This window comes from Chiloscyllium plagiosum, unplaced genomic scaffold (assembly GCF_037043375.1).
Source record: "Chiloscyllium plagiosum isolate Xiang-an unplaced genomic scaffold, Cpla_swu_hap1 HiC_scaffold_50, whole genome shotgun sequence".
NCBI classification, from domain to species: Eukaryota; Metazoa; Chordata; class Chondrichthyes; order Orectolobiformes; family Hemiscylliidae; genus Chiloscyllium; species Chiloscyllium plagiosum.
Genome location: NW_028270188.1, coordinates 48,018,499 through 48,045,942, shown reverse-complemented (window position 1 = coordinate 48,045,942; position 27,444 = coordinate 48,018,499). Strand labels below are relative to the sequence as shown.

The 27,444-nt window shown below is 60.8% G+C and overlaps 1 protein-coding gene and 1 long non-coding RNA gene across 5 annotated transcripts in view; one reads left to right on the top strand and one right to left on the bottom strand.

Moving 5' to 3' along the window:
• Window positions 1-926, bottom strand: part of LOC122545572 (potassium/sodium hyperpolarization-activated cyclic nucleotide-gated channel 3-like) — a 58,577-nt gene extending 57,651 nt beyond the window's left edge. The window contains exon 1 of one of the 2 annotated variants that reach the window (XM_087985159.1): window positions 468-926. In XM_087985159.1, coding sequence (XP_087841285.1) covers window positions 468-901 — 434 coding nt within the window. In that variant the 5' untranslated portion in view covers window positions 902-926. The remainder of the gene's footprint in view (window positions 1-467) is intronic. The other variant, XM_087985158.1, reaches the window with a different exon arrangement.
• A 359-nt stretch (window positions 927-1,285) lies between these two features.
• The window catches only part of LOC148135295 (uncharacterized), a 50,872-nt gene continuing 24,713 nt past the window's right edge, over window positions 1,286-27,444 (top strand). The window contains exon 1 of one of the 3 annotated variants that reach the window (XR_015755402.1): window positions 1,286-1,310. This is a non-coding gene — a long non-coding RNA (uncharacterized LOC148135295). Of the gene's footprint in view, window positions 1,311-1,945; window positions 2,365-17,094; window positions 17,176-27,444 lie in introns of those variants that run through there. The other 2 variants (XR_015755401.1, XR_015755399.1) reach the window with 2 other exon arrangements.

Genomic DNA, 27,444 nt, shown 5'->3' with positions numbered 1-27,444 from the left:
TCTCAAACATCCTCAAGTAAGGCAGCCACCTAGTCATAAATTCTGTCTGAATTACTCACATTTGCAAACTAATGCACACACAGTCTGTCTCACACTGTATCACACACAGGTTATGTCACACTGTATCACAGACAAACTGTGTCTCAGACACTGTATCACACACAGTCTGTCTCACACTTACACTCACAGGCTGTGCCTCACTATCTGACATAGTCTGTCTCACACTGTGTCACACTCAGTCTGTCTCTCACACTGTATCAGACACAGTCTGTGCCTCACTGTAATGTATCCAATCTGTGTCACACTGATTAACACACTGTCATTGTTTCACACACAGTCTGCCTGTGTACTGATACTGTATCATGAGCAGTCTCTGTCATGCCTTCTGCCTGTTGTAGTGTGGGATGGGCTAGTTTGCCTGATACTGTTCCCCATGCCCTGGCCTCCTCCCTGGACCCTGGGTTTACCTGAAGTCACTGTAGGGGTGAATAATCCAGAATCCAGCGGACTTGACCCTCTCCTGCTCGATCTCCACTGCCTTGTGACTGCCGAACATGCGGAGAGAGAACTTGTTGACCCCCGGCTGAAGCATGGCACTGATCTGGCGGTGCATGAAAGTGTTACTGCCGGCTGCTAGCTCCTGCTCCGCTGCCAGGATCTGCTCACACGAGCCCGGAGTTTTCTGCAGGAATGCCACTGCCTTGTGTGGGCAGGGGGCTGCCTCTTGGTGTGGGCTACAGCCTGCCATGTGCCCCGAGTCTGGGCTCCCAGTGCCTGCTCCTTTCTGTGTTGGCAGCTCCCCATCCAGCTCCCAGTCCTGGGAGCAGACACTGCCCTTGGTCTGACTCCCATCTCCCCTCACACTGCCTGCCCTCTCCATCCTACTGCCCTGCCTCTGCATGGAGAGGCAACTTCTCTCTATTTCCCTCCCTTTCTCTATCTCCCACCCACTGTCTTTCTCCTTCCCCCTCTCTTTCTCCCTTTATCCTTCCCTCTCTCTTCCTCCCACTCTCTTTCTCCCTTTATCCTTCCCTCTCTCTATCTCTCTCCTTTTCTCCTTCCCTCTCTCTTCCTCCCACTCTCTATCTTTCTCCCTTTATCCTTCCCTCCCTCTATCTCTCTCTCCCTTTCTCCTTCCCTCCCCCTCTCTTTTTCCTCCCTCCCCCTGTCTCTCTCCCTCTCTCTCTCCCCCTGTCTCCTTCCCTCCTTCTACCTCTTCTCTCTCCCTGCCTTCCTCTCTCTCTCTCTCTCTCCCCCTGTCTCTCTCCCTTCCTCCACCCTCTCTCCTTCAGCGATTAAACCAGCACCAGGTAATGCCGCCTCTCAGCAGCTCCGACCTGAACAGCATCTTCATTCCCACTCGGGATGCTCTGGGCCATCCTCAGCCTGCCTCCTCCAGCCCCTCACCCCCCGGGAGAGCTGGGTGCTCCAGCTTCTCCCTCAGAGGGGTTTGGGGGGGGGGGGGGGTTGTTCAGGCTGGGATAGGGGTAGATACACAGCCTACCTCCCTCTCCCTTCTCCTGGGAGCAGACTGACACTGGAGGAGATGGCGAGGAGCCGGGTTTCAGTACCTTGGACAGCGCCCAGTGCTGGAGGGACAGAGAGGGTGAGGGGGAGAGAGAGAGAGAGAGGGGACCCGCTCTCTCTTATTGCAATGGCAACAGCAGCTCTATGTGAAATCTGTCATTCTCTCTGTTCCATGGACAGGCAGACCCACAGCAAGAGACATCTGCCGCATAATTCATCAGCTGACTGAGTGACTCTCTCTCTCTCTCAAGGAGAGTGTCGCCACCCGTGTCTCAGTCTGTTTATTACAAGGATAACTGCTTGTGTCTGACTCACACACTGCCTGTGTGTGTGTGTGTGTGTGTCTGTCTGTGTGGGGGTACACGTCTGTGTGTGTTTACATGTGCATGACCAAATACTGGCAAATGGGACTAGATTAGTCTGGTGGGCATGGATGAGCTGGTCCGAAGGACTTGTTTCTGTCCTGTACATCTCTATGACTCTAAGTGATTCTTTGTAAGAATGTGATATGTATCTCTGTGTACATATGCACGTGTCCACATAACAATGTGTGCTTTGTGCATCTGTGTGTATATTTATAAATCTGTGGTAAGCATACGTGTATACACTTGTGTTTATGTATGCATGTACATATTTTTAATGTGTTCATTTGTGGGATGTGGGTGTCGCTGGCTGGGCCCAGCATTTATTGCCCCATCCCTAGTTGCCCCTTGAGAAGGTGGGGGTGGGGCTGCCTTCTTGAACCACTGCTGTCCACCTACTATGGGTTGTTAGGGAAGGAATTCCAGGATTATGACCCAGTGACAGTGAAGGAACGGCAATATATTTACAAGTCTGGTATGTATTTTCATGTATTTATATATGTATGAGTGTATATCTTTTGAGCGTGCGTATGTATACATATACGTTTGTGTATGTATGTTAATGTATTGTGTATACATACGTCTTTGTGTGTCCCTATGCATGTGTGTATATGTATATATTTACACAGGTGTGCTGTGTGTGTATGTGAATAAAGGTGTGCATATGTGTATCTGTGTGTTGCATTTGTGTGAGTTTGTATCTGTGTGTTTGTGTCTGAGTGTGTGTCTGTGTGTATGTTGTGCGTGTATGTCTCTGTGTGTGTGTGTATGTTGCGCGTGTATGTCTGTGTGTGTGTATGTTGCGCGTGTATGTCTCTGTGTGTGTGTATGTTGCGCGTGTATGTCTCTGTGTCTGTGTGTATGTTGCGCGTGTATGTCTCTGTGTCTGTGTGTATGTTGCGCGTATATGTCTCTGTGTCTGTGTGTATGTTGCGCGTGTATGTCTCTGTGTCTGTGTGTATGTTGCGCGTGTATGTCGCTGTGTGTGTGTATGTTGCGCATGTATGTCTCTGTGTCTGTGTGTATGTTGCGCGTATATGTCTCTGTGTCTGTGTGTATGTTGCGCGTGTATGTCTCTGTGTGTGTGTATGTTGCGCGTGTATGTCTCTGTGTCTGTGTGTATGTTGCGCGTGTATGTCTCTGTGTGTGTGTGTGTATGTTGCGCGTGTATGTCTCTGTGTGTTTGTGTCTGTGTATGTATCTGTGTGTCTGTGAATGTGTGCCTCTGTGTGTATGTGTTTATATGATTATGTGTCTGTGAGTGTGTATGTGTTTGTGAATGTGTCTGTGCGTGTGTGTCTGTGAGTGTATGTGTGTCTGTGTGTTTGTATCTGAGTATGTGTGTTTGTGTCTGCATGTATATGTCTCTGTGTGTATGTGTTTGTGTGTGAGTATGTCTGTGTGCGTATGTGTCTGTGTGTTTGTGTATCTACGAGTATGTGTCTGTGCTTGTGTCTGTGTGTGAGTGTTTGTGCCTGTATGCATGTGTGTATGTGTCTGTGAGTGTGTCTGTATGTGTATGTGCCTGTGTGTTTGTGTATGTATGTCTGTGTTTATGTGTGTGTTTGTGTCTGAATGAGTATGTGTCTGTGTATATATGTGTCTGTGAGTGCATGCGTGTATGTGTCTGTGTGTGTGAGTATGTGTCTGTGTGTGTGTGTGAGTATGTGTCTGTGTTTGTGTCTGAGTGCGTGCGTGTATGTGTCTGTATGAGTGTGCACCTGTGTGTATATGTACGTGAGTGTATATATGTCTGTGTGTTTGTATCTGTGTGTATGTGTTTGTGTCTGTATGAGTATATGTCTGTGTTTGTGTCTATGTGTGTTTCTGTCTGTGTTTGTCTGTATTTGTGTGTCTATGTGCATATGTGCCTGTGTTAGTCTCTGTATATGTGTCTGTGTGCGTGTAGGTGTCTATGTGTTTGTGTGCGTATGTGTCTCTGTGTGTGTTTGTCTCTGTATGAGTATGTGTCTGTGTGTTTGTGTCTGAGTGTGTATATATGTGTGTTTTTGTGTGTGTATGTGTCTGTGAGCGTGTGTCGGTGAGTGAGTATACTTGTGCATCTATACATGTGTGTCTGAGTGTGTGTTTGTGTCTGTGTGTGTGTCTGTGTGTGTGTTTGTGTCTGTGTGTGTGTTTGTGCCTATCTGTGTGTTTGTGTCTGTGCCTATCTGTGTGTTTGTGTCTGTGTGTGTGTTTGTGTCTGTGTGTGTGTTTGTGTCTGTGTGTGTGTTTGTGTCTGTGCCTATCTGTGTATTTGTGTCTGTGTGTGTGTTTGTGTCTGTGTGTGTGTTTGTGTCTGTGTGTGTGTTTGTGCCTATCTGTGTGTTTGTGTCTGTCTGTCTGCATGTATTAATGTGTAAAATGTGTGTGGGGATGGTTGTGGTATTGGGGTAATGTCACTCCCTAGAAATGCAGAATTCCAGGCTAATTTCCAAAGGACAAGGATTGGAATTGAACTGTGGCAGAAGATAATGTTTGGGGGAGGGCTGTCAGTGTTGGTCAGTTGGGTTTGGCTGGACAACTAGGTTGCAAAACAGAGAGCCGTCAGCAGAGTGGGTCCAATTCCTGCACCAGCTGAGGTTACCATGATGGAATCTCCATCACAACCTCTCCCCTCACCTGAGGCAAACTGACCCTCAGGTTAAACCACCACCAGCTGTCTCTCCCAGAGCAGCGCACTAGGGTTTAGGATGATGGTAACTTCACTTTTACTGTGTATGTATGTATATATATGCGCATATGTGTCATGTGAGCCAGTCAGCGCTGACCCTCCGACAACGCCCACTCCCTCAGCACTGACCCTCCGACAGTGCCCGCTCCCTCAGCACTGACCCTCCGACAGTGTGGCACTCCCTCAGCGCTGACCCTCTGACAGTGCGGCACTCCCTCAGCACTGACCCTCTGACAGTGCGGCACTCCCTCAGCACTGACCCTCTGACAGTGCGGCACTCCCTCAGCACTGACCCACTGACAGTGCCAACTCCCTCAGCACTGACCCTCCGACAGCACGGCGCTCTCTCAGCACTGACCCTCCGACAGTGCCCACTCCCTCAGCACTGACCCACCGACAACACCCACTCCCTCAGCACTGACCGTCCGACAGTGCCCGCTCCCTCAGCGCTGACCCTCTGACAGTGCGGCACTCCCTCAGCACTGACCCTCCGACAGTGCGGCACTCCCTCAGCACTGACCCACTGACAGCGCGGCGCTCTCTCAGCACTGACCCTCCGACAGTGCGGCACTCCCTCAGCACTGACCCTCCGACAGTGCGGCACTCCCTCAGCACTGACCCTCCGACAGTGCGGCACTCCCTCAGCACTGACCCTCTGACAGTGCGGCACTCCCTCAGCACTGACCCTCCGACAGTGCGGCACTCCCTCAGCGCTGACCCTCCAACAGTGCGGCATCCCCTCAGCGCTGACCATCTGACAGTGCCCGCTCTCTCAGCACTGACCCTCCGACAGTGTGGCACTCCCTCAGCACTGACCCTCCGACAGTACGGCACTCCCTCAGCGCTGACCCTCCGACAGTGCGGCACTCCCTCAGCGCTGACCCTCCGACAGTGCGGCACTCCCTCAGCGCTGACCCTCCAACAGTGCGGCATCCCCTCAGCACTGACCCTCTGACAGTGCCCGCTCCCTCAGCGCTGACCCTCCGACAGTGCGGCATTCCCTCAGCGCTGACCCTCCAACAGTGCGGCATTCCCTCAGCGCTGACCCTCCGACAGTGCGGCACTCCCTCAGCACTGACCCTCCGACAGTGCGGCACTCCCTCAGCACTGACCCTCCGACAGTGCGGCACTCCCTCAGCACTGACCCTCCGACAGTGCCCACTCCCTCAGCACTGACCCTCCGACAGTGCGGCACTCCCTCAGCACTGCACCTCCAACAGTGCGGCACTCCCTCAGCACTGACCCTCCGATAGTGCCTACTCCCTTAGCACTGACCCTCTGATAGTGCGGCACTCCCTCAGCACTGACCTTCCGACAACGCCCGCTCCCTCAGCACTGACCATCCAACAGTTCGGCGCTCCCTCAGCGCTGACCCTCCGACAGTGCCCACTCCCTGAGCACTGCCCCTCCGACAGTGTGGCACTCCCTCAGCACTGACCCTCCAACAGTGCGGCACTCCCTCAGCACTGACCCTCCGACACTGCGGCGCTCCCTCAACTCGGACCCTCCGACAGTGTGGCACTCCCTCAACACTGACCCTCCAACAGTGCGGCACTCCCTCAGCACTGACCCTCCGACAGTGCCCACTCCCTCAGAACTGACCCTCCGACAACGCCCACTCCCTCAGCACTGACCCTCCGACAGTGCCCACTCCCTCAGCAGTGACCCTCCGACAGTGCAGCACTCCCTCAGAACTGACCCTCCGACAACGCCCACTCCCTCAGCACTGACCCTCCAACAGTGCCCACTCCCTCAGCAGTGACCCTCCGACAGTGCAGCACTCCCTCAGAACTAACCCTCCGACAACGCCCGTTCCCTCAGCACTGACCCTCCAACAGTGCGGCGCACCCTCAGCGCTGACCCTCCGACAGTGCCCACTCCTTGAGCACTGCCCCTCCGACAGTGTGGCATCCCCTCAGGGCTGACCCTCTGACAGTGCGGCACTCCCTCAGCACTGACCCTCCAACAGTGCAGCATCCCCTCAGCGCTGACCCTCTGACAGTGCGGCACTCCCTCAGCACTGACCCTCCGACAGTGCGACACTCCCTCAGCACTGACCCTCCGACAGTGCCCTCTCCCTGAGCACTGCCCCTCCGACAGTGTGGCACTCCCTCAGCACTGACCCTCCGACAGTGCGGCACTCCCTCAGCACTGTCCCTCCGACAGTGCCCACTCCATCAGCACTGAGCCTCCAACACTGCCCACTCCCTCAGTACTAACCCCCGACTGTATGGCACTCCCTCAGTGCTGACAGTCTGACAGTGCCCACTCCCTCAGTGCTGACAGTCTGACAGCGCCCACTCCCTCAGTGCTGACAGTCTGACAGCACCCACTCCCTCAGTGCTGACAGTCTGACAGTGCCCACTCCCTCAGTGCTGACAGTCTGACAGCGCCCACTCCCTCAGTGCTGACAGTCTGACAGCACCCACTCCCTCAGTGCTGACAGTCTGACAGCGCCCACTCCCTCAGTGCTGACAGTCTGACAGTGCCCACTCCCTCAGTGCTGACAGTCTGACAGCGCCCCCTCCCTCAGTGCTGACAGTCTGACAGCACCCACTCCCTCAGTGCTGACAGTCTGACAGCGCCCACTCCCTCAGTGCTGACAGTCTGACAGTGCCCCCTCCCTCAGTGCTGACAGTCTGACAGTGCCCACTCCCTCAGTGCTGACAGTCTGACAGTTCCCACTCCCTCAGTGCTGACAGTCTGACAGTGCCCACTCCCTCAGTGCTGACAGTCTGACAGTGCCCCCTCCCTCAGTGCTGACAGTCTGACAGTGCCCACTCCCTCAGTGCTGACAGTCTGACAGTGCCCACTCCCTCAGTGCTGACAGTCTGACAGTGCCCACTCCCTCAGTGCTGACAGTCTGACAGTGCCCACTCCCTCAGTGCTGACAGTCTGACAGTGCGGCGCTCCCTCAGTGCTGACAGTCTGACAGTGCCCCCTCCCTCAGTGCTGACAGTCTGACAGTTCCCACTCCCTCAGTGCTGACAGTCTGACAGTTCCCACTCTCTGAGTGCTGACAGTCTGACAGTGCCCACTCCCTCAGTGCTGACAGTCTGACAGTGCCCACTCCCTCAGTGCTGACAGTCTGACAGTGCCCCCTCCCTCAGTGCTGACAGTCTGACAGTGCCCACTCCCTCAGTGCTGACAGTCTGACAGTGCCCACTCCCTCAGTGCTGACAGTCTGACAGTTCCCACTCCCTCAGTGCTGACAGTCTGACAGTGCCCACTCCCTCAGTGCTGACAGTCTGACAGTGCCCACTCCCTCAGTGCTGACAGTCTGACAGTGCCCCCTCCCTCAGTGCTGACAGTCTGACAGTGCCCACTCCCTCAGTGCTGACAGTCTGACAGTGCCCACTCCCTCAGTGCTGACAGTCTGACAGTGCCCACTCCCTCAGTGCTGACAGTCTGACAGTACCCACTCCCTCAGTGCTGACAGTCTGACAGTGCCCACTCCCTCAGTGCTGACAGTCTGACAGTGCCCACTCCCTCAGTGCTGACAGTCTGACAGTACCCACTCCCTCAGTGCTCACAGTCTGACAGTGCCCACTCCCTCAGTGCTGACAGTCTGACAGTGCCCACTCCCTCAGTGCTGACAGTCTGACAGTGCCCCCTCCCTCAGTGCTGACAGTCTGACAGTGCCCACTCCCTCAGTGCTGACAGTCTGACAGTGCCCCCTCCCTCAGTGCTGACAGTCTGACAGTGCCCCCTCCCTCAGTGCTGACAGTCTGACAGTGCCCCCTCCCTCAGTGCTGACAGTCTGACAGTGCCCCCTCCCTCAGTGCTGACAGTCTGACAGTGCCCACTCCCTCAGTGCTGACAGTCTGACAGTGCCCCCTCCCTCAGTGCTGAGTCTGACAGTGCCCCCTCCCTCAGTGCTGACAGTCTGACAGTGCCCACTCCCTCAGTGCTGACAGTCTGACAGTGCCCACTCCCTCAGCGCTGACAGTCTGACAGTGCCCACTCCCTCAGCGCTGACAGTCTGACAGTGCCCACTCCCTCAGTGCTGACAGTCTGACAGTACCCACTCCCTCAGTGCTGACAGTCTGACAGCGCCCACTCCCTCAGTGCTGACAGTCTGATAGCGCCCACTCCCTCAGTGCTGACAGTCTGACAGCGCCCACTCCCTCAGTGCTGACAGTCCGACAGTGCCCACTCCCTCAGTGCTGACAGTCTGACAGTGCCCACTCCCTCAGTGCTGACAGTCTGACAGTGCCCACTCCCTCAGTGCTGACAGTCTGACAGTGCCCACTCCCTCAGTGCTGACAGTCTGACAGTGCGGCGCTCCCTCAGTGCTGACAGTCTGATAGTGCCCACTCCCTCAGTGCTGACAGTCTGACAGTGCGGCGCTCCCTCAGTGCTGACAGTCTGACAGTACCCACTCCCTCAGTGCTGACAGTCTGACAGTGCCCACTCCCTCAGTGCTGACAGTCTGACAGTGCGGCGCTCCCTCAGTGCTGACAGTCTGACAGTGCGGCACTCCTTCAGTGCTGACAGTCTGACAGTGCGGCACTCCCTCAGTGCTGACAGTCTGACAGTGCGGCACTCCCTCAGTGCTGACAGTCTGACAGTGCCCACTCCCTCAGTGCTGACAGTCTGACAGTACCCACTCCCTCAGTGCTGACAGTCTGACAGTGCCCACTCCCTCAGTGCTGACAGTCTGACAGTGCCCACTCCCTCAGTGCTGACAGTCTGACAGTGCGGCGCTCCCTCAGTGCTGACAGTCTGACAGTGCGGCGCTCCCTCAGTGCTGACAGTCTGACAGTGCGGCGCTCCCTCAGTGCTGACAGTCTGACAGTGCCCACTCCCTCAGTGCTGACAGTCTGACAGTTCCCACTCCCTCAGTGCTGACAGTCTGACAGTTCCCACTCCCTCAGTGCTGACAGTCTGACAGTGCCCACTCCCTCAGTGCTGACAGTCTGACAGTGCCCACTCCCTCAGTGCTGACAGTCTGACAGTGCCCCCTCCCTCAGTGCTGACAGTCTGACAGTGCCCACTCCCTCAGTGCTGACAGTCTGACAGTGCCCACTCCCTCAGTGCTGACAGTCTGACAGTGCCCACTCCCTCAGTGCTGACAGTCTGACAGTGCCCCCTCCCTCAGTGCTGACAGTCTGACAGTGCCCCCTCCCTCAGTGCTGACAGTCTGACAGTGCCCACTCCCTCAGTGCTGACAGTCTGACAGTGCCCACTCCCTCAGTGCTGACAGTCTGACAGTGCCCACTCCCTCAGTGCTGACAGTCTGACAGTGCCCACTCCCTCAGTGCTGACAGTCTGACAGTGCCCACTCCCTCAGTGCTGACAGTGCCCACTCCCTCAGTGCTGACAGTCTGACAGTGCCCACTCCCTCAGTGCTGACAGTCTGACAGTACCCACTCCCTCAGTGCTCACAGTCTGACAGTGCCCACTCCCTCAGTGCTGACAGTCTGACAGTGCCCACTCCCTCAGTGCTGACAGTCTGACAGTGCCCCCTCCCTCAGTGCTGACAGTCTCACAGTGCCCACTCCCTCAGTGCTGACAGTCTGACAGTGCCCCCTCCCTCAGTGCTGACAGTCTGACAGTGCCCCCTCCCTCAGTGCTGACAGTCTGACAGTGCCCCCTCCCTCAGTGCTGACAGTCTGACAGTGCCCCCTCCCTCAGTGCTGACAGTCTGACAGTACCCACTCCCTCAGTGCTGACAGTCTGACAGTTCCCACTCCCTCAGTGCTGACAGTCTGACAGTGCCCACTCCCTCAGTGCTGACAGTCTGACAGTGCCCACTCCCTCAGTGCTGACAGTCTGACAGTGCCCCCTCCCTCAGTGCTGACAGTCTGACAGTGCCCACTCCCTCAGTGCTGACAGTCTGACAGTGCCCACTCCCTCAGTGCTGACAGTCTGACAGTACCCACTCCCTCAGTGCTGACAGTCTGACAGTGCCCACTCCCTCAGTGCTGACAGTCTGACAGTGCCCACTCCCTCAGTGCTGACAGTCTGACAGTACCCACTCCCTCAGTGCTCACAGTCTGACAGTGCCCACTCCCTCAGTGCTGACAGTCTGACAGTGCCCACTCCCTCAGTGCTGACAGTCTGACAGTGCCCCCTCCCTCAGTGCTGACAGTCTGACAGTGCCCACTCCCTCAGTGCTGACAGTCTGACAGTGCCCCCTCCCTCAGTGCTGACAGTCTGACAGTGCCCCCTCCCTCAGTGCTGACAGTCTGACAGTGCCCCCTCCCTCAGTGCTGACAGTCTGACAGTGCCCCCTCCCTCAGTGCTGACAGTCTGACAGTGCCCACTCCCTCAGTGCTGACAGTCTGACAGTGCCCCCTCCCTCAGTGCTGAGTCTGACAGTGCCCCCTCCCTCAGTGCTGACAGTCTGACAGTGCCCACTCCCTCAGTGCTGACAGTCTGACAGTGCCCACTCCCTCAGCGCTGACAGTCTGACAGTGCCCACTCCATCAGCGCTGACAGTCTGACAGTGCCCACTCCCTCAGTGCTGACAGTCTGACAGTACCCACTCCCTCAGTGCTGACAGTCTGACAGCGCCCACTCCCTCAGTGCTGACAGTCTGATAGCGCCCACTCCCTCAGTGCTGACAGTCTGACAGCGCCCACTCCCTCAGTGCTGACAGTCCGACAGTGCCCACTCCCTCAGTGCTGACAGTCTGACAGTGCCCACTCCCTCAGTGCTGACAGTCTGACAGTGCCCACTCCCTCAGTGCTGACAGTCTGACAGTGCCCACTCCCTCAGTGCTGACAGTCTGACAGTGCGGCGCTCCCTCAGTGCTGACAGTCTGATAGTGCCCACTCCCTCAGTGCTGACAGTCTGACAGTGCGGCGCTCCCTCAGTGCTGACAGTCTGACAGTACCCACTCCCTCAGTGCTGACAGTCTGACAGTGCCCACTCCCTCAGTGCTGACAGTCTGACAGTGCGGCGCTCCCTCAGTGCTGACAGTCTGACAGTGCGGCACTCCTTCAGTGCTGACAGTCTGACAGTGCGGCACTCCCTCAGTGCTGACAGTCTGACAGTGCGGCACTCCCTCAGTGCTGACAGTCTGACAGTGCCCACTCCCTCAGTGCTGACAGTCTGACAGTACCCACTCCCTCAGTGCTGACAGTCTGACAGTGCCCACTCCCTCAGTGCTGACAGTCTGACAGTGCCCACTCCCTCAGTGCTGACAGTCTGACAGTGCGGCGCTCCCTCAGTGCTGACAGTCTGACAGTGCGGCGCTCCCTCAGTGCTGACAGTCTGACAGTGCGGCGCTCCCTCAGTGCTGACAGTCTGACAGTGCCCACTCCCTCAGTGCTGACAGTCTGACAGTTCCCACTCCCTCAGTGCTGACAGTCTGACAGTTCCCACTCCCTCAGTGCTGACAGTCTGACAGTGCCCACTCCCTCAGTGCTGACAGTCTGACAGTGCCCACTCCCTCAGTGCTGACAGTCTGACAGTGCCCCCTCCCTCAGTGCTGACAGTCTGACAGTGCCCACTCCCTCAGTGCTGACAGTCTGACAGTGCCCACTCCCTCAGTGCTGACAGTCTGACAGTGCCCACTCCCTCAGTGCTGACAGTCTGACAGTGCCCCCTCCCTCAGTGCTGACAGTCTGACAGTGCCCCCTCCCTCAGTGCTGACAGTCTGACAGTGCCCACTCCCTCAGTGCTGACAGTCTGACAGTGCCCACTCCCTCAGTGCTGACAGTCTGACAGTGCCCACTCCCTCAGTGCTGACAGTCTGACAGTGCCCACTCCCTCAGTGCTGACAGTCTGACAGTGCCCACTCCCTCAGTGCTGACAGTCTGACAGTGCCCACTCCCTCAGTGCTGACAGTCTGACAGTACCCACTCCCTCAGTGCTCACAGTCTGACAGTGCCCACTCCCTCAGTGCTGACAGTCTGACAGTGCCCACTCCCTCAGTGCTGACAGTCTGACAGTGCCCCCTCCCTCAGTGCTGACAGTCTCACAGTGCCCACTCCCTCAGTGCTGACAGTCTGACAGTGCCCCCTCCCTCAGTGCTGACAGTCTGACAGTGCCCCCTCCCTCAGTGCTGACAGTCTGACAGTGCCCCCTCCCTCAGTGCTGACAGTCTGACAGTGCCCCCTCCCTCAGTGCTGACAGTCTGACAGTGCCCCCTCCCTCAGTGCTGACAGTCTGACAGTGCCCACTCCCTCAGTGCTGACAGTCTGACAGTGCCCCCTCCCTCAGTGCTGACAGTCTGACAGTGCCCACTCCCTCAGTGCTGACAGTCTGACAGTGCCCACTCCCTCAGCGCTGACAGTCTGACAGTGCCCACTCCCTCAGCGCTGACAGTCTGACAGTGCCCACTCCCTCAGCGCTGACAGTCTGACAGTGCCCACTCCCTCAGTGCTGACAGTCTGACAGTACCCACTCCCTCAGTGCTGACAGTCTGACAGCGCCCACTCCCTCAGTGCTGACAGTCTGATAGCGCCCACTCCCTCAGTGCTGACAGTCTGACAGCGCCCACTCCCTCAGTGCTGACAGTCCGACAGTGCCCACTCCCTCAGTGCTGACAGTCTGACAGTGCCCACTCCCTCAGTGCTGACAGTCTGACAGTGCCCACTCCCTCAGTGCTGACAGTCTGACAGTGCCCACTCCCTCAGTGCTGACAGTACCCACTCCCTCAGTGCTGACAGTCTGACAGTGCGGCACTCCCTCAGTGCTGACAGTCTGACAGTGCCCACTCCCTCAGTGCTGACAGTCTGACAGTGCCCACTCCCTCAGTGCTGACAGTCTGACAGTGCGGCGCTCCCTCAGTGCTGACAGTCTGATAGTGCCCACTCCCTCAGTGCTGACAGTCTGACAGTGCGGCGCTCCCTCAGTGCTGACAGTCTGACAGTACCCACTCCCTCAGTGCTGACAGTCTGACAGTGCCCACTCCCTCAGTGCTGACAGTCTGACAGTGCGGCGCTCCCTCAGTGCTGACAGTCTGACAGTGCGGCACTCCTTCAGTGCTGACCGTCTGACAGTGCGGCACTCCCTCAGTGCTGACAGTCTGACAGTGCGGCACTCCCTCAGTGCTGACAGTCTGACAGTGCCCACTCCCTCAGTGCTGACAGTCTGACAGTACCCACTCCCTCAGTGCTGACAGTCTGACAGTGCCCACTCCCTCAGTGCTGACAGTCTGACAGTGCCCACTCCCTCAGTGCTGACAGTCTGACAGTGCGGCGCTCCCTCAGTGCTGACAGTCTGACAGTGCGGCGCTCCCTCAGTGCTGACAGTCTGACAGTGCGGCGCTCCCTTAGTGCTGACAGTCTGACAGTGCGGCACTCCCTCAGTGCTGACAGTCTGACAGTGCGGCACTCCCTCAGTGCTGACAGTCTGACAGTACCCACTCCCTCAGTGCTGACAGTCTGACAGTGCCCACTCCCTCAGTGCTGACAGTCTGACAGTGCCCACTCCCTCAGTGCTGACAGTCTGACAGTGCCCACTCCCTCAGTGCTGACAGTCTGACAGTGCGGCGCTCCCTCAGTGCTGACAGTCTGACAGTGCCCCCTCCCTCAGTGCTGACAGTCTGACAGTGCCCACTCCCTCAGTGCTGACAGTCTGACAGTGCCCACTCCCTCAGTGCTGACAGTCTGACAGTGCGGCACTCTCTCAGTGCTGACAGTACCCACTCCCTCAGTGCTGACAGTCTGACAGTGCAGGGTGTGGAATTCAGAGTAGTGGTGGGAGGTGTGGGTGTTGGACAGCTGTTGGTGGGGTTTCTCTGTGGGTTGTTTGGGCTGTGTGGGGACTGTGGAGTCTGGGAGTGGGGGTCATGTGTGGTTTGTGGATTGGGAGCTGTGGGAGTTCTGGGGGTGTACCCTGGGGGGTGGGGAGTGTGTGAGGGTGGGGGGCGTACCCTGAGGTGGGGAATGTGTGGGGGTGGTGGGTGTACCCTGGGGTTGGGGAGTGTGTGGGGGTGGGATGTGTACCCTGGGTTGGGGAGTGTGTGGGGTTTGGGAGTGTACCCTGGGGTGGGGAATGTGTGGGGGTGGGGATGTACCCTGGAGGTGGGGAGTGTGTGGGGATTGGGGGGAGTACCCTGGGTTGGGGAGTGTGTGGGGGTGGGGATGTACCCTGGAGGTGGGGAGTGTGTGGGGATTGGGGGGTGTACCGTGGTGGTGGGGACTGCGTAGGGGTGGGGAGTGTACCCTGGGGTGGGGAGTGTACCCTGGAGGTGGGGAGTGTGTGCCCTGGGGATTGGGAGTGTGTGGGGGTGGGGAGTGTGTGGGGGTGGGGAGTGTGTGGGTGTGGGGAGTGTGTACAAGGGGGTGTGGGGAGTGTTTGGGGGTGTGGAGTGTGTACCCTGGGGTTGGGGAGTGTGTACACTGGGGGGTGGGGAGTGTGTACACTGGGGGTGGGGAGCGTGTGGGGGTGGGGAGTGTGTGGGGGTGGGGAGTGTGTGGGTGTGGGGAGTGTGTACAAGGGGGTGTGGGGAGTGTTTGGGGGTGTGGAGTGTGTACCCTGGGGTTGGGGAGTGTGTACACTGGGGGGTGGGGAGTGTGTACACTGGGGGTGGGGAGCGTGTGGGGGTGGGGAGTGTGTACCCTGGGGTTGGGGAGTGTGTACACTGGGGGGTGGGGAGTGTGTGGGGGTGGGGAGTGTGTACCCTGGGGGTGGGGAGCGTGTGGGGGTGGGGAGTGTGTACACTGGGGATGGGGAGTGTGTGGTGCTGGGGAGTGTGTGGGTGTGGGGAGTGTGTACCCTGGGGGTGGGGAGCGTGTGGGGGTGGGGAGTGTGTACACTGGGGATGGGGAGTGTGTGGTGCTGGGGAGTGTGTGGGTGTGGGGAGTGTGTACCCTGGGGGTGGGGAGTGTGTACACTGGGGGGTGGGGAGTGTGTGGGGGTGGGGAGTGTGTACCCTGGGGGTGGGGAGCGTGTGGGGGTGGGGAGTGTGTACCCTGGGGGTGGGGAGTGTGTGGTGCTGGGGAGTGTGTGGGTGTGGGGAGTGTGTACCCTGGGGGTGGGGAGTGTGTACACTGGGGGGTGGGGAGTGTGTGGGGGTGGGGAGTGTGTACCCTGGGGGTGGGGAGCGTGTGGGGGTGGGGAGTGTGTACCCTGGGGGTGGGGAGCGTGTGGGGGTGGGGAGTGTGTACCCTGGGGGTGGGGGGTGTGTACCCTGGGGGTGGGGAGTGTGTGGGGGTGGGGAGTGTATACCCTGGGGGTGGGGAGTGTGTGGGGGTGGGGAGTGTGTACCCTGGGGGTGGGGGGTGTGTACCCTGGGGGTGGGGGGTGTGTGGGGGTGGGGAGTGTGTACCCTGGGGGTGGGGGGTGTGTACCCTGGGGGTGGGGAGTGTGTGGGGGTGGGGAGTGTGTACCCTGGGGGTGGGGGGTGTGTGGGGGTGGGGAGTGTGTACCCTGGGGGTGGGGGGTGTGTACCCTGGGGGTGGGGTGTGTGTGGGGGTGGGGAGTGTGTACCCTGGGGGTGGGGAGCGTGTGGGGGTGGGGAGTGTGTACCCTGGGGGTGGGGAGCGTGTGGGGGTGGGGAGTGTGTACACTGGGGTTGGGGGGTGTGTGGGGGTGGGGAGTGTGTACCCTGGGGGTGGGGAGTGTGTACCCTGGGGGTGGGGTGTGTGTGGGGGTGGGGAGTGTGTACCCTGGGGGTGGGGAGTGTGTGGGGGGGTGGGGAGTGTGTACCCTGGGGGTGGGGTGTGTGTGGGGGTGGGGAGTGTGTACCCTGGGGTTGGGGGGTGTGTGGGGGTGGGGGGTGTGTACCCTGGGGGTGGGGAGTGTGTACCCTGGGGGTGGGGTGTGTGTGGGGGTGGGGGGTGTGTACCCTGGGGGTGGGGAGTGTGTGGGGGTGGGGAGTGTGTACCCTGGGGTTGGGGGGTGTGTGGGGGTGGGGGGTGTGTACCCTGGGGGTGGGGAGTGTGTACCCTGGGGGTGGGGTGTGTGTGGGGGTGGGGGGTGTGTACCCTGGGGGTGGGGTGTGTGTGGGGGTGGGGAGTGTGTACCCTGGGGTTGGGGGGTGTGTGGGGGTGGGGAGTGTGTACCCTGGGGGTGGGGAGTGTGTACCCTGGGGGTGGGGTGTGTGTGGGGGTGGGGGGTGTGTACCCTGGGGGTGGGGTGTGTGTGGGGGTGGGGAGTGTGTACCCTTGGGGTGGGGGGTGTGTACCCTGGGGGTGGGGAGTGTGTACCCTGGGGGTGGGGGGTGTGTGGGGGTGGGGAGTGTGTACCCTTGGGGTGGGGGGTGTGTACCCTGGGGGTGGGGAGTGTGTGGGGGTGGGGAGTGTGTACCCTGGGGTTGGGGGGTGTGTACCCTGGGGGTGGGGAGTGTGTACCCTGGGGGTGGGGTGTGTGTGGGGGTGGGGGGTGTGTACCCTGGGGGTGGGGGATGTACCCTGGGGGTGTGGAGTGTGTACCCTGGGGGTGGGGGATGTGTACCCTGGGGGTGGGGGATGTACCCTGGGGGTGGGGAGTGTGTACCCTGGGGTGGGGGGTGTGTACCCTGGGGGTGGGGGGTGTGTACCCTGGGGGTGGGGGGTGCTGGGTGATAGTGAATGGAGCTGAGCTGTCACTCCCCGGATGGGGGTTCGCTGATGGTCGGCCACTCACTCCGAGCGCAGGCCGCTCGCACCCGGACCATGGGAAGGATGTGGTTGGCCACCCAGAGGAGGATCAGGAACCACCAGGAAATGGAGGGTGAGGGAGGAGGAGGAGGAGAGGGAGCCTCAGAGAGAGGGGGTGAGGGAGTCTCAGAGAGAGAGGGGGTGAGGGAGCCTCAGAGAGAGGGGGTGAGGGAGCCTCAGAGAGAGGGGGTGAGGGAGTCTCAGAGAGAGGGAGTGAGGGAGCCTCAGAGAGAGGGGGTGAGGGAGCCTCAGAGAGAGGGGGTGAGGGAGTCTCAGAGAGAGGGGGTGAGGGAGCCTCAGAGAGAGGGAGTGAGGGAGCCTCAGAGAGAGGGGGGGTGAGGGAGCCTCAGAGAGAGGGGGTGAGGGAGTCTCAGAGAGAGGGGGTGAGGGAGCCTCAGAGAGAGGGAGTGAGGGAGCCTCAGAGAGAGGGAGTGAGGGAGCCTCAGAGAGAGGGGGTGAGGGAGTCTCAGAGAGAGGGAGTGAGGGAGCCTCAGAGAGAGGGGGTGAGGGAGCCTCAGAGAGAGGGGGTGAGGGAGTCTCAGAGAGAGGGGGTGAGGGAGCCTCAGAGAGAGGGAGTGAGGGAGCCTCAGAGAGAGGGGGGGTGAGGGAGCCTCAGAGAGAGGGGGTGAGGGAGTCTCAGAGAGAGGGGGTGAGGGAGCCTCAGAGAGAGGGAGTGAGGGAGCCGCAGAGAGAGGGAGTGAGGGAGCCTCAGAGAGAGGGGGTCTCAGAGAGAGGGAGTGAGGGAGCCTCAGAGAGAGGGGGTGAGGGAGTCTCAGAGAGAGGGGGTGAGGGAGCCTCAGAGAGAGGGAGTGAGGGAGTCTCAGAGAGAGGGGGTGAGGGAGTCTCAGAGAGAGGGGGTGAGGGAGTCTCAGAGAGAGGGGGTGAGGGAGCCTCGGAGAGAGGGAGTGAGGGAGTCTCAGAGAGAGAGGGGGTGAGGGAGCCTCAGAGAGAGGGGGTGAGGGAGCCTCAGAGAGAGAGGGGGTGAGGGAGTCTCAGAGAGAGGGGGTGAGGGAGTCTCAGAGAGAGGGGGTGAGGGAGTCTCAGAGAGAGGGGGTGAGGGAGCCTCAGAGAGAGGGAGTGAGGGAGTCTCAGAGAGAGAGGGGGTGAGGGAGCCTCAGAGAGAGGGGGTGAGGGAGCCTCAGAGAGAGAGGGGGTGAGGGAGTCTCAGAGAGAGGGGGTGAGGGAGCCTCAGAGAGAGGGGGTGAGGGAGCCTCAGAGAGAGGGGGTGAGGGAGTCTCAGAGAGAGGGGGTGAGGGAGTCTCAGAGAGAGGGAGTGAGGGAGTCTCAGAGAGAGGGGGTGAGGGAGTCTCAGAGAGAGGGGGGTGAGGGAGCCTCAGAGAGAGGGGGTGAGGGAGCCTCAGAGAGAGGGAGTGAGGGAGTCTCAGAGAGAGGGAGTGAGGGAGCCTCTGAGAGAGGGGGTGAGGGAGCCTCGGAGAGAGGGGGTGAGGGAGTCTCAGAGAGAGGGGGTGAGGGAGCCTCAGAGAGAGGGGGTGAGGGAGCCTCAGAGAGAGGGAGTGAGGGAGTCTCAGAGAGAGGGAGTGAGGGAGCCTCTGAGAGAGGGGGTGAGGGAGCCTCGGAGAGAGGGGGTGAGGGAGCCTCGGAGAGAGGGGGTGAGGGAGTCTCGGAGAGAGGGGGTGAGGGAGCCTCAGAGAGAGGGGGTGAGGGAGCCTCAGAGAGAGGGGGTGAGGGAGTCTCAGAGAGAGGGAGTGAGGGAGTCTCAGAGAGAGGGAGTGAGGGAGTCTCAGAGAGAGGGGGTGAGGGAGTCTCAGAGAGAGGGAGTGAGGGAGCCTCAGAGAGAGGGAGTGAGGGAGTCTCAGAGAGAGGGAGTGAGGGAGCCTCAGAGAGAGGGGGTGAGGGAGCCTCAGAGAGAGGGGGTGAGGGAGCCTCAGAGAGAGGGAGTGAGGGAGCCTCAGAGAGAGGGGGTGAGGGAGTCTCAGAGAGAGGGGGTGAGGGAGCCTCAGAGAGAGGGGGTGAGGGAGCCTCAGAGAGAGGGGGTGAGGGAGCCTCAGAGAGAGGGGGTGAGGGAGCCTCAGAGAGAGGGAGTGAGGGAGCCTCAGAGAGAGGGGGGGTGAGGGAGCCTCAGAGAGAGGGGGTGAGGGAGTCTCAGAGAGAGGGGGTGAGGGAGCCTCAGAGAGAGGGAGTGAGGGAGCCGCAGAGAGAGGGAGTGAGGGAGCCTCAGAGAGAGGGGGTCTCAGAGAGAGGGAGTGAGGGAGTCTCAGAGAGAGGGAGTGAGGGAGCCTCAGAGAGAGGGAGTGAGGGAGCCTCAGAGAGAGGGAGTCAGGGAGCCTCAGAGAGAGGGAGTGAGGGAGCCTCAGAGAGAGGGAGTCAGGGAGCCTCAGAGAGAGGGGGTGAGGGAGCCTCAGAGAGAGGGGGTGAGGGAGTCTCAGAGAGAGGGGGTGAGGGAGCCTCAGAGAGAGGGAGTGAGGGAGCCTCAGAGAGAGGGGGGGGTGAGGGAGCCTCAGAGAGAGGGGGTGAGGGAGCCTCAGAGAGAGGGAGTGAGGGAGCCTCAGAGAGAGGGGGGGTGAGGGAGCCTCAGAGAGAGGGGGTGAGGGAGTCTCAGAGAGAGGGGGTGAGGGAGCCTCAGAGAGAGGGAGTGAGGGAGCCTCAGAGAGAGGGGGGGTGAGGGAGCCTCAGAGAGAGGGGGTGAGGGAGCCTCAGAGAGAGGGAGTGAGGGAGCCTCAGAGAGAGGGGGGGTGAGGGAGCCTCAGAGAGAGGGGGTGAGGGAGCCTCAGAGAGAGGGAGTGAGGGAGCCTCAGAGAGAGGGGGTGAGGGAGCCTCAGAGAGAGGGGGTGAGGGAGCCTCAGAGAGAGGGGGTGAGGGAGCCTCAGAGAGAGGGGGTGAGGGATCCTCAGAGAGAGGGAGTGAGGGAGCCTCAGAGAGAGGGGGAGAGGGAGCCTCAGAGAGAGGGAGTGAGGGAGTCTCAGAGAGAGGGAGTGAGGGAGCCTCAGAGAGAGGGAGTGAGGGAGCCTCAGAGAGAGGGGGTGAGGGAGCCTCGGAGAGGGAGTGAGGGAGCCTCAGAGAGAGGGGGTGAGGGAGCCTCAGAGAGAGGGAGTCTCAGAGAGAGGGAGTGAGGGAGTCTCAGAGAGAGGGAGTCAGGGAGCCTCAGAGAGAGGGGGTGAGGGAGCCTCAGAGAGAGGGGGTGAGGGAGCCTCAGAGAGAGGGGGTGAGGGAGCCTCAGAGAGAGGGGGTGAGGGAGCCTCAGAGAGAGGGGGTGAGGGAGCCTCAGAGAGAGGGGGTGAGGGAGCCACAGAGAGAGGGGGTGAGGGATCCTCAGAGAGAGGGAGTGAGGGAGCCTCAGAGAGAGGGGGAGAGGGAGCCTCAGAGAGAGGGAGTGAGGGAGCCTCGGAGAGAGGGGGTGAGGGAGCCTCGGAGAGAGGGGGTGAGGGAGCCTCAGAGAGAGGGGGTGAGGGAGCCTCAGAGAGAGGGGGTGAGGGAGCCTCAGAGAGAGGGGGTGAGGGAGCCTCAGAGTGAGGGAGCCTCAGAGAGAGGGGGTGAGGGAGCCTCAGAGAGAGGGGGTGAGGGAGTCTCAGAGAGAGGGGGGGTGAGTCTCAGAGAGAGAGGGTGAGGGAGCCTCAGAGAGAGGGAGTGAGGGAGTCTCAGAGAGAGGGAGTGAGGGAGCCTCAGAGAGAGGGGGTGAGGGAGTCTCAGAGAGAGGGAGTGAGGGAGTCTCAGAGAGAGGGAGTGAGGGAGCCTCAGAGAGAGGGGGTGAGGGAGTCTCAGAGAGAGGGAGTGAGGGAGCCTCGGAGAGAGGGGGTGAGGGAGTCTCAGAGAGAGGGAGCCTCAGAGAGAGGGGGTGAGGGAGCCTCAGAGAGAGGGGGTGAGGGAGTCTCAGAGAGAGGGGGTGAGGGAGCCTCAGAGAGAGGGAATGAGGGAGTCTCAGAGAGAGGGAGTGAGGGAGCCTCAGAGAGAGGGGGTGAGGGAGTCTCAGAGAGAGGGAGTGAGGGAGCCTCGGAGAGAGGGGGTGAGGGAGTCTCAGAGAGAGGGAGCCTCAGAGAGAGGGGGTGAGGGAGCCTCAGAGAGAGGGGGTGAGGGAGTCTCAGAGAGAGGGGGTGAGGGAGCCTCAGAGAGAGGGGGTGAGGGAGTCTCAGAGAGAGGGAGTGAGGGAGTCTCAGAGAGAGGGAGTGAGGGAGCCTCAGAGAGAGAGGGTGAGGGAGTCTCAGAGAGAGGGAGTGAGGGAGCCTCAGAGAGAGGGGGTGAGGGAGCCTCAGAGAGAGGGGGTGAGGGAGCCTCAGAGAGAGGGAGCCTCAGAGAGAGGGGGTGAGGGAGCCTCAGAGAGAGGGAGTGAGGGAGCCTCAGAGAGAGGGGGTGAGGGAGCCTCAGAGAGAGGGGGTGAGGGAGCCTCAGAGAGAGGGGGTGAGGGAGCCTCAGAGAGAGGGGGTGAGGGAGCCTCAGAGAGAGGGGGTGAGGGAGTCTCAGAGAGAGGGGGTGAGGGAGTCTCAGAGAGAGGGAGTGAGGGAGTCTCAGAGAGAGGGAGTGAGGGAGTCTCAGAGAGAGGGGGTGAGGGAGCCTCAGAGTGAGGGAGCCTCAGAGAGAGGGAGTGAGGGAGCCTCAGAGAGAGGGGGTGAGGGAGCCTCAGAGAGAGGGGGTGAGGGAGCCTCAGAGAGAGGGAGTCTCAGAGTGAGGGAGCCTCAGAGAGAGGGAGTGAGGGAGCCTCAGAGAGAGGGAGTGAGGGAGCCTCAGAGAGAGGGAGTGAGGGAGCCTCAGAGAGAGGGGGTGAGGGAGCCTCAGAGAGAGGGAGCCTCAGAGAGAGGGGGTGAGGGAGTCTCAGAGAGAGGGGGTGAGGAAGTCTCAGAGAGAGGGAGCCTCAGAGAGAGGGGGTGAGGGAGTCTCAGAGAGAGGGGGTGAGGGAGCCTCAGAGAGAGGGGGTGAGGGAGCCTCAGAGAGAGGGAGTGAGGGAGTGTCAGAGAGAGGGGGTGAGGGAGCCTCAGAGAGAGGGAGCCTCAGAGAGAGGGGGTGAGGGAGCCTCAGAGAGAGGGGGTGAGGGAGCCTCAGAGAGAGGGGGTGAGGGAGCCTCAGAGTGAGGGAGCCTCAGAGAGAGGGGGTGAGGGAGCCTCAGAGAGAGGGAGTGAGGGAGTCTCAGAGAGAGGGAGTGAGGGAGCCTCAGAGAGAGGGAGTGAGGGAGCCTCAGAGAGAGGGGGTGAGGGAGTCTCAGAGAGAGGGAGTGAGGGAGCCTCAAAGAGAGGGAGTGAGGGAGCCTCAGAGAGAGGGGGTGAGGGAGCCTCAGAGAGAGGGGGTGAGGGAGCCTCAGAGAGAGGGGGTGAGGGAGCCTCAGAGAGAGGGGTTGAGGGAGCCTCAGAGAGACGGGGTGAGGGATCCTCAGAGAGAGGGGGTGAGGGAGTCTCAGTGAGAGGGGGTGAGGGAGCCTCGGAGAGGGGGGGTGAGGGAGCCTCGGAGAGAGGGGGGGTGAGGGAGCCTCAGAGAGAGGGAGCCTCAGAGAGAGGGGGTGAGGGAGTCTCAGAGAGAGGGGGTGAGGGAGTCTCAGTGAGAGGGGGTGAGGGAGCCTCGGAGAGAGGGAGTGAGGGAGCCTCAGAGAGAGGGGTGAGGGAGCCTCAGAGAGAGGAGGTGAGGGAGCCTCAGAGAGAGGGGGTGAGGGAGCCTCAGAGAGAGGGGGTGAGGGAGCCTCGGAGAGAGGGGGTGAGGGAGCCTCGGAGAGAGGGGGTGAGGGAGCCTCGGAGAGGGAGTGAGGGAGCCTCAGAGAGAGGGGGTGAGGGAGCCTCAGAGAGAGGGAGTGAGGGATCCTCAGAGAGAGGGGGTGAGGGAGCCTCAGAGAGAGGGGGTGAGGGAGCCTCAGAGAGAGGGGGTGAGGGAGTCTCAGAGAGAGGGAGTGAGGGAGCCTCAGAGAGAGGGAGCCTCAGAGAGAGGGGGTGAGGGAGCCTCGGAGAGAGGGGGTGAGGGAGCCTCGGAGAGAGGGGGTGAGGGAGCCTCGGAGAGAGGGGGTGAGGGAGCCTCAGAGAGAGGGGGTGAGGGAGCCTCAGAGAGAGGGGGTGAGGGAGCCTCAGAGAGAGGGGGTGAGGGAGCCTCAGAGTGAGGGAGCCTCAGAGAGAGGGGGTGAGGGAGCCTCAGAGAGAGGGGGTGAGGGAGTCTCAGAGAGAGGGGGTGAGGGAGCCTCTGAGAGAGAGGGTGAGGGAGCCTCAGAGAGAGGGGGTGAGGGAGCCTCAGAGTGAGGGAGCCTCAGAGAGAGAGGGTGAGGGAGCCTCAGAGAGAGGGAGTGAGGGAGCCTCAGAGAGAGGGAGTGAGGGAGTCTCAGAGAGAGGGAGTGAGGGAGCCTCAGAGAGAGGGGGTGAGGGAGTCTCAGAGAGAGGGAGTGAGGGAGTCTCAGAGAGAGGGAGTGAGGGAGCCTCAGAGAGAGGGAGTGAGGGAGCCTCAGAGAGAGGGGGTGAGGGAGTCTCAGAGAGAGGGAGTGAGGGAGCCTCGGAGAGAGGGGGTGAGGGAGTCTCAGAGAGAGGGAGCCTCAGAGAGAGGGGGTGAGGGAGCCTCAGAGAGAGGGAGTGAGGGAGTCTCAGAGAGAGGGGGTGAGGGAGCCTCAGAGAGAGGGAATGAGGGAGTCTCAGAGAGAGGGAGTGAGGGAGCCTCAGAGAGAGGGGGTGAGGGAGTCTCAGAGAGAGGGAGTGAGGGAGCCTCGGAGAGAGGGGGTGAGGGAGTCTCAGAGAGAGGGAGCCTCAGAGAGAGGGGGTGAGGGAGCCTCAGAGAGAGGGGGTGAGGGAGCCTCAGAGAGAGGGGGTGAGGGAGCCTCAGAGTGAGGGAGTCTCAGAGTGAGGGAGCCTCAGAGTGAGGGAGCCTCAGAGAGAGGGAGTGAGGGAGCCTCAGAGAGAGGGAGTGAGGGAGCCTCAGAGAGAGGGGGTGAGGGAGCCTCAGAGAGAGGGAGCCTCAGAGAGAGGGGGTGAGGGAGTCTCAGAGAGAGGGGGTGAGGGAGTCTCAGAGAGAGGGAGTCTCAGAGAGAGGGGGTGAGGGAGTCTCAGAGAGAGGGGGTGAGGGAGCCTCAGAGAGAGGGGGTGAGGGAGTCTCAGAGAGAGGGAGTGAGGGAGTCTCAGAGAGAGGGAGTGAGGGAGCCTCAGAGAGAGGGAGTGAGGGAGCCTCAGAGAGAGGGGGTGAGGGAGCCTCAGAGAGAGGGGTTGAGGGAGCCTCAGAGAGACGGGGTGAGGGATCCTCAGAGAGAGGGGGTGAGGGAGTCTCAGTGAGAGGGGGTGAGGGAGCCTCGGAGAGGGGGGGTGAGGGAGCCTCGGAGAGAGGGGGGGTGAGGGAGCCTCGGAGAGAGGGGGGGTGAGGGAGCCTCAGAGAGAGGGAGCCTCAGAGAGAGGGGGTGAGGGAGTCTCAGAGAGAGGGGGTGAGGGAGTCTCAGTGAGAGGGAGTGAGGGAGCCTCGGAGAGAGGGAGTGAGGGAGCCTCAGAGAGAGGGGTGAGGGAGTCTCAGAGAGAGGGGGTGAGGGAGCCTCAGAGAGAGAGAGTGAGGGAGCCTCAGAGAGAGGGGGTGAGGGAGTCTCAGTGATAGGGGTTGAGGGAGCCTCGGAGTGGGGGGGTGAGGGAGCCTCGGAGAGGGGGGGGTGAGGGAGTCTCAGAGAGAGGGGGTGAGGGAGCCTCAGAGAGAGGGGGTGAGGGAGCCTCAGAGAGAGGGGGGGTGAGGGAGTCTCAGAGAGAGGGAGTGAGGGAGCCTCAGAGAGAGGGGGGGTGAGGGAGCCTCAGAGAGAGGGGGTGAGGGAGCCTCAGAGAGAGGGAGCCTCAGAGAGAGGGGGTGAGGGAGTCTCAGAGAGAGGGGGTGAGGGAGTCTCAGTGAGAGGGGGTGAGGGAGCCTCGGAGAGAGGGAGTGAGGGAGCCTCAGAGAGAGGGGTGAGGGAGCCTCAGAGAGAGGAGGTGAGGGAGCCTCAGAGAGAGGGGGTGAGGGAGCCTCAGAGAGAGGGGGTGAGGGAGCCTCGGAGAGAGGGGGTGAGGGAGCCTCGGAGAGAGGGGGTGAGGGAGTCTCAGAGAGAGGGAGCCTCAGAGAGAGGGGGTGAGGGAGCCTCAGAGAGAGGGGGTGAGGGAGCCTCGGAGAGGGAGTGAGGGAGCCTCAGAGAGAGGGGGTGAGGGAGCCTCAGAGAGAGGGTGTGAGGGAGTCTCAGAGAGAGGGAGTGAGGGAGCCTCAGAGAGAGGGAGCCTCAGAGAGAGGGGGTGAGGGAGCCTCGGAGAGAGGGGGTGAGGGAGCCTCGGAGAGAGGGGGTGAGGGAGCCTCAGAGAGAGGGGGTGAGGGAGCCTCAGAGTGAGGGAGCCTCAGAGAGAGGGGGTGAGGGAGCCTCAGAGTGAGGGAGCCTCAGAGAGAGAGGGTGAGGGAGCCTCAGAGAGAGGGAGTGAGGGAGTCTCAGAGAGAGGGAGTGAGGGAGCCTCAGAGAGAGGGGGTGAGGGAGTCTCAGAGAGAGGGAGTGAGGGAGTCTCAGAGAGAGGGAGTGAGGGAGCCTCAGAGAGAGGGGGTGAGGGAGTCTCAGAGAGAGGGAGTGAGGGAGCCTCGGAGAGAGGGGGTGAGGGAGTCTCAGAGAGAGGGAGCCTCAGAGAGAGGGGGTGAGGGAGCCTCAGAGAGAGGGAGTGAGGGAGTCTCAGAGAGAGGGGGTGAGGGAGCCTCAGAGAGGGAATGAGGGAGTCTCAGAGAGAGGGAGTGAGGGAGCCTCAGAGAGAGGGGATGAGGGAGTCTCAGAGAGAGGGAGTGAGGGAGCCTCGGAGAGAGGGGGTGAGGGAGTCTCAGAGAGAGGGAGCCTCAGAGAGAGGGGGTGAGGGAGCCTCAGAGAGAGGGGGTGAGGGAGCCTCAGAGAGAGGGGGTGAGGGAGTCTCAGAGAGAGGGGGTGAGGGAGCCTCAGAGAGAGGGGGTGAGGGAGTCTCAGAGAGAGGGGGTGAGGGAGTCTCAGAGAGAGGGAGTGAGGGAGCCTCAGAGAGAGGGGGTGAGGGAGCCTCAGAGAGAGGGGGTGAGGGAGCCTCAGAGAGAGGGAGCCTCAGAGAGAGGGGGTGAGGGAGCCTCAGAGAGAGGGAGTGAGGGAGCCTCAGAGAGAGGGGGTGAGGGAGCCTCAGAGAGAGGGGGTGAGGGAGCCTCAGAGTGAGGGAGCCTCAGAGAGAGGGGGTGAGGGAGCCTCAGAGAGAGGGGGTGAGGGAATCTCAGAGAGAGGGGGTGAGGGAGTCTCAGAGAGAGGGAGTGAGGGAGCCTCAGAGAGAGGGAGTGAGGGAGCCTCAGAGAGAGGGGGTGAGGGAGCCTCAGAGAGAGGGGGTGAGGGAGCCTCAGAGAGAGGGGGTGAGGGAGCCTCAGAGAGAGGGGGTGAGGGAGCCTCAGAGTGAGGGAGCCTCAGAGAGAGGGAGTGAGGGAGCCTCAGAGAGAGGGGGTGAGGGAGCCTCAGAGAGAGGGGGTGAGGGAGCCTCAGAGTGAGGGAGTCTCAGAGTGAGGGAGCCTCAGAGAGAGGGAGTGAGGGAGCCTCAGAGAGAGGGAGTGAGGGAGCCTCAGAGAGAGGGAGTGAGGGAGCCTCAGAGAGAGGGGGTGAGGGAGCCTCAGAGAGAGGGAGCCTCAGAGAGAGGGGGTGAGGGAGTCTCAGAGAGAGGGGGTGAGGGAGTCTCAGAGAGAGGGAGTCTCAGAGAGAGGGGGTGAGGGAGTCTCAGAGAGAGGGGGTGAGGGAGCCTCAGAGAGAGGGGGTGAGGGAGCCTCAGAGAGAGGGAGTGAGGGAGTGTCAGAGAGAGGGGGTGAGGGAGCCTCAGAGAGAGGGAGTGAGGGAGCCTCAGAGAGAGGGGGTGAGGGAGCCTCAGAGAGAGGGGGTGAGGGAGCCTCAGAGAGAGGGGGTGAGGGAGCCTCAGAGAGAGGGAGTGAGGGTGTCTCAGAGAGAGGGGGGGTGAGGGAGTCTCAGAGAGAGGGGGTGAGGGAGCCTCAGAGAGAGGGGGTGAGGGAGCCTCAGAGAGAGGGGGTGAGGGAGCCTCGGAGAGAGGGAGTGAGGGAGCCTCAGAGAGAGGGAGTGAGGGAGTCTCAGAGAGAGGGGGGGTGAGGGAGTCTCAGAGAGAGGGGGTGAGGGAGCCTCAGAGAGAGGGGGTGAGGGAGCCTCAGAGAGAGGGGGTGAGGGAGTCTCAGAGAGAGGGGGTGAGGGAGCCTCGGAGAGGGGGGGTGAGGGAGCCTCGGAGAGGGGGGGTGAGGGAGCCTCAGAGAGAGGGAGTGAGGGAGCCTCAGAGAGAGGGAGTGAGGGAGTCTCAGAGAGAGGGGGTTGAGGGAGCCTCAGAGAGAGGGGGTGAGGGAGTCTCAGAGAGAGGGAGTGAGGGAGCCTCGGAGAGAAGGAGTGAGGGAGCCTCAGAGAGAGGGGGGTGAGGGAGCCTCAGAGAGAGGGGGGGTGAGGGAGCCTCAGAGAGAGGGGGGG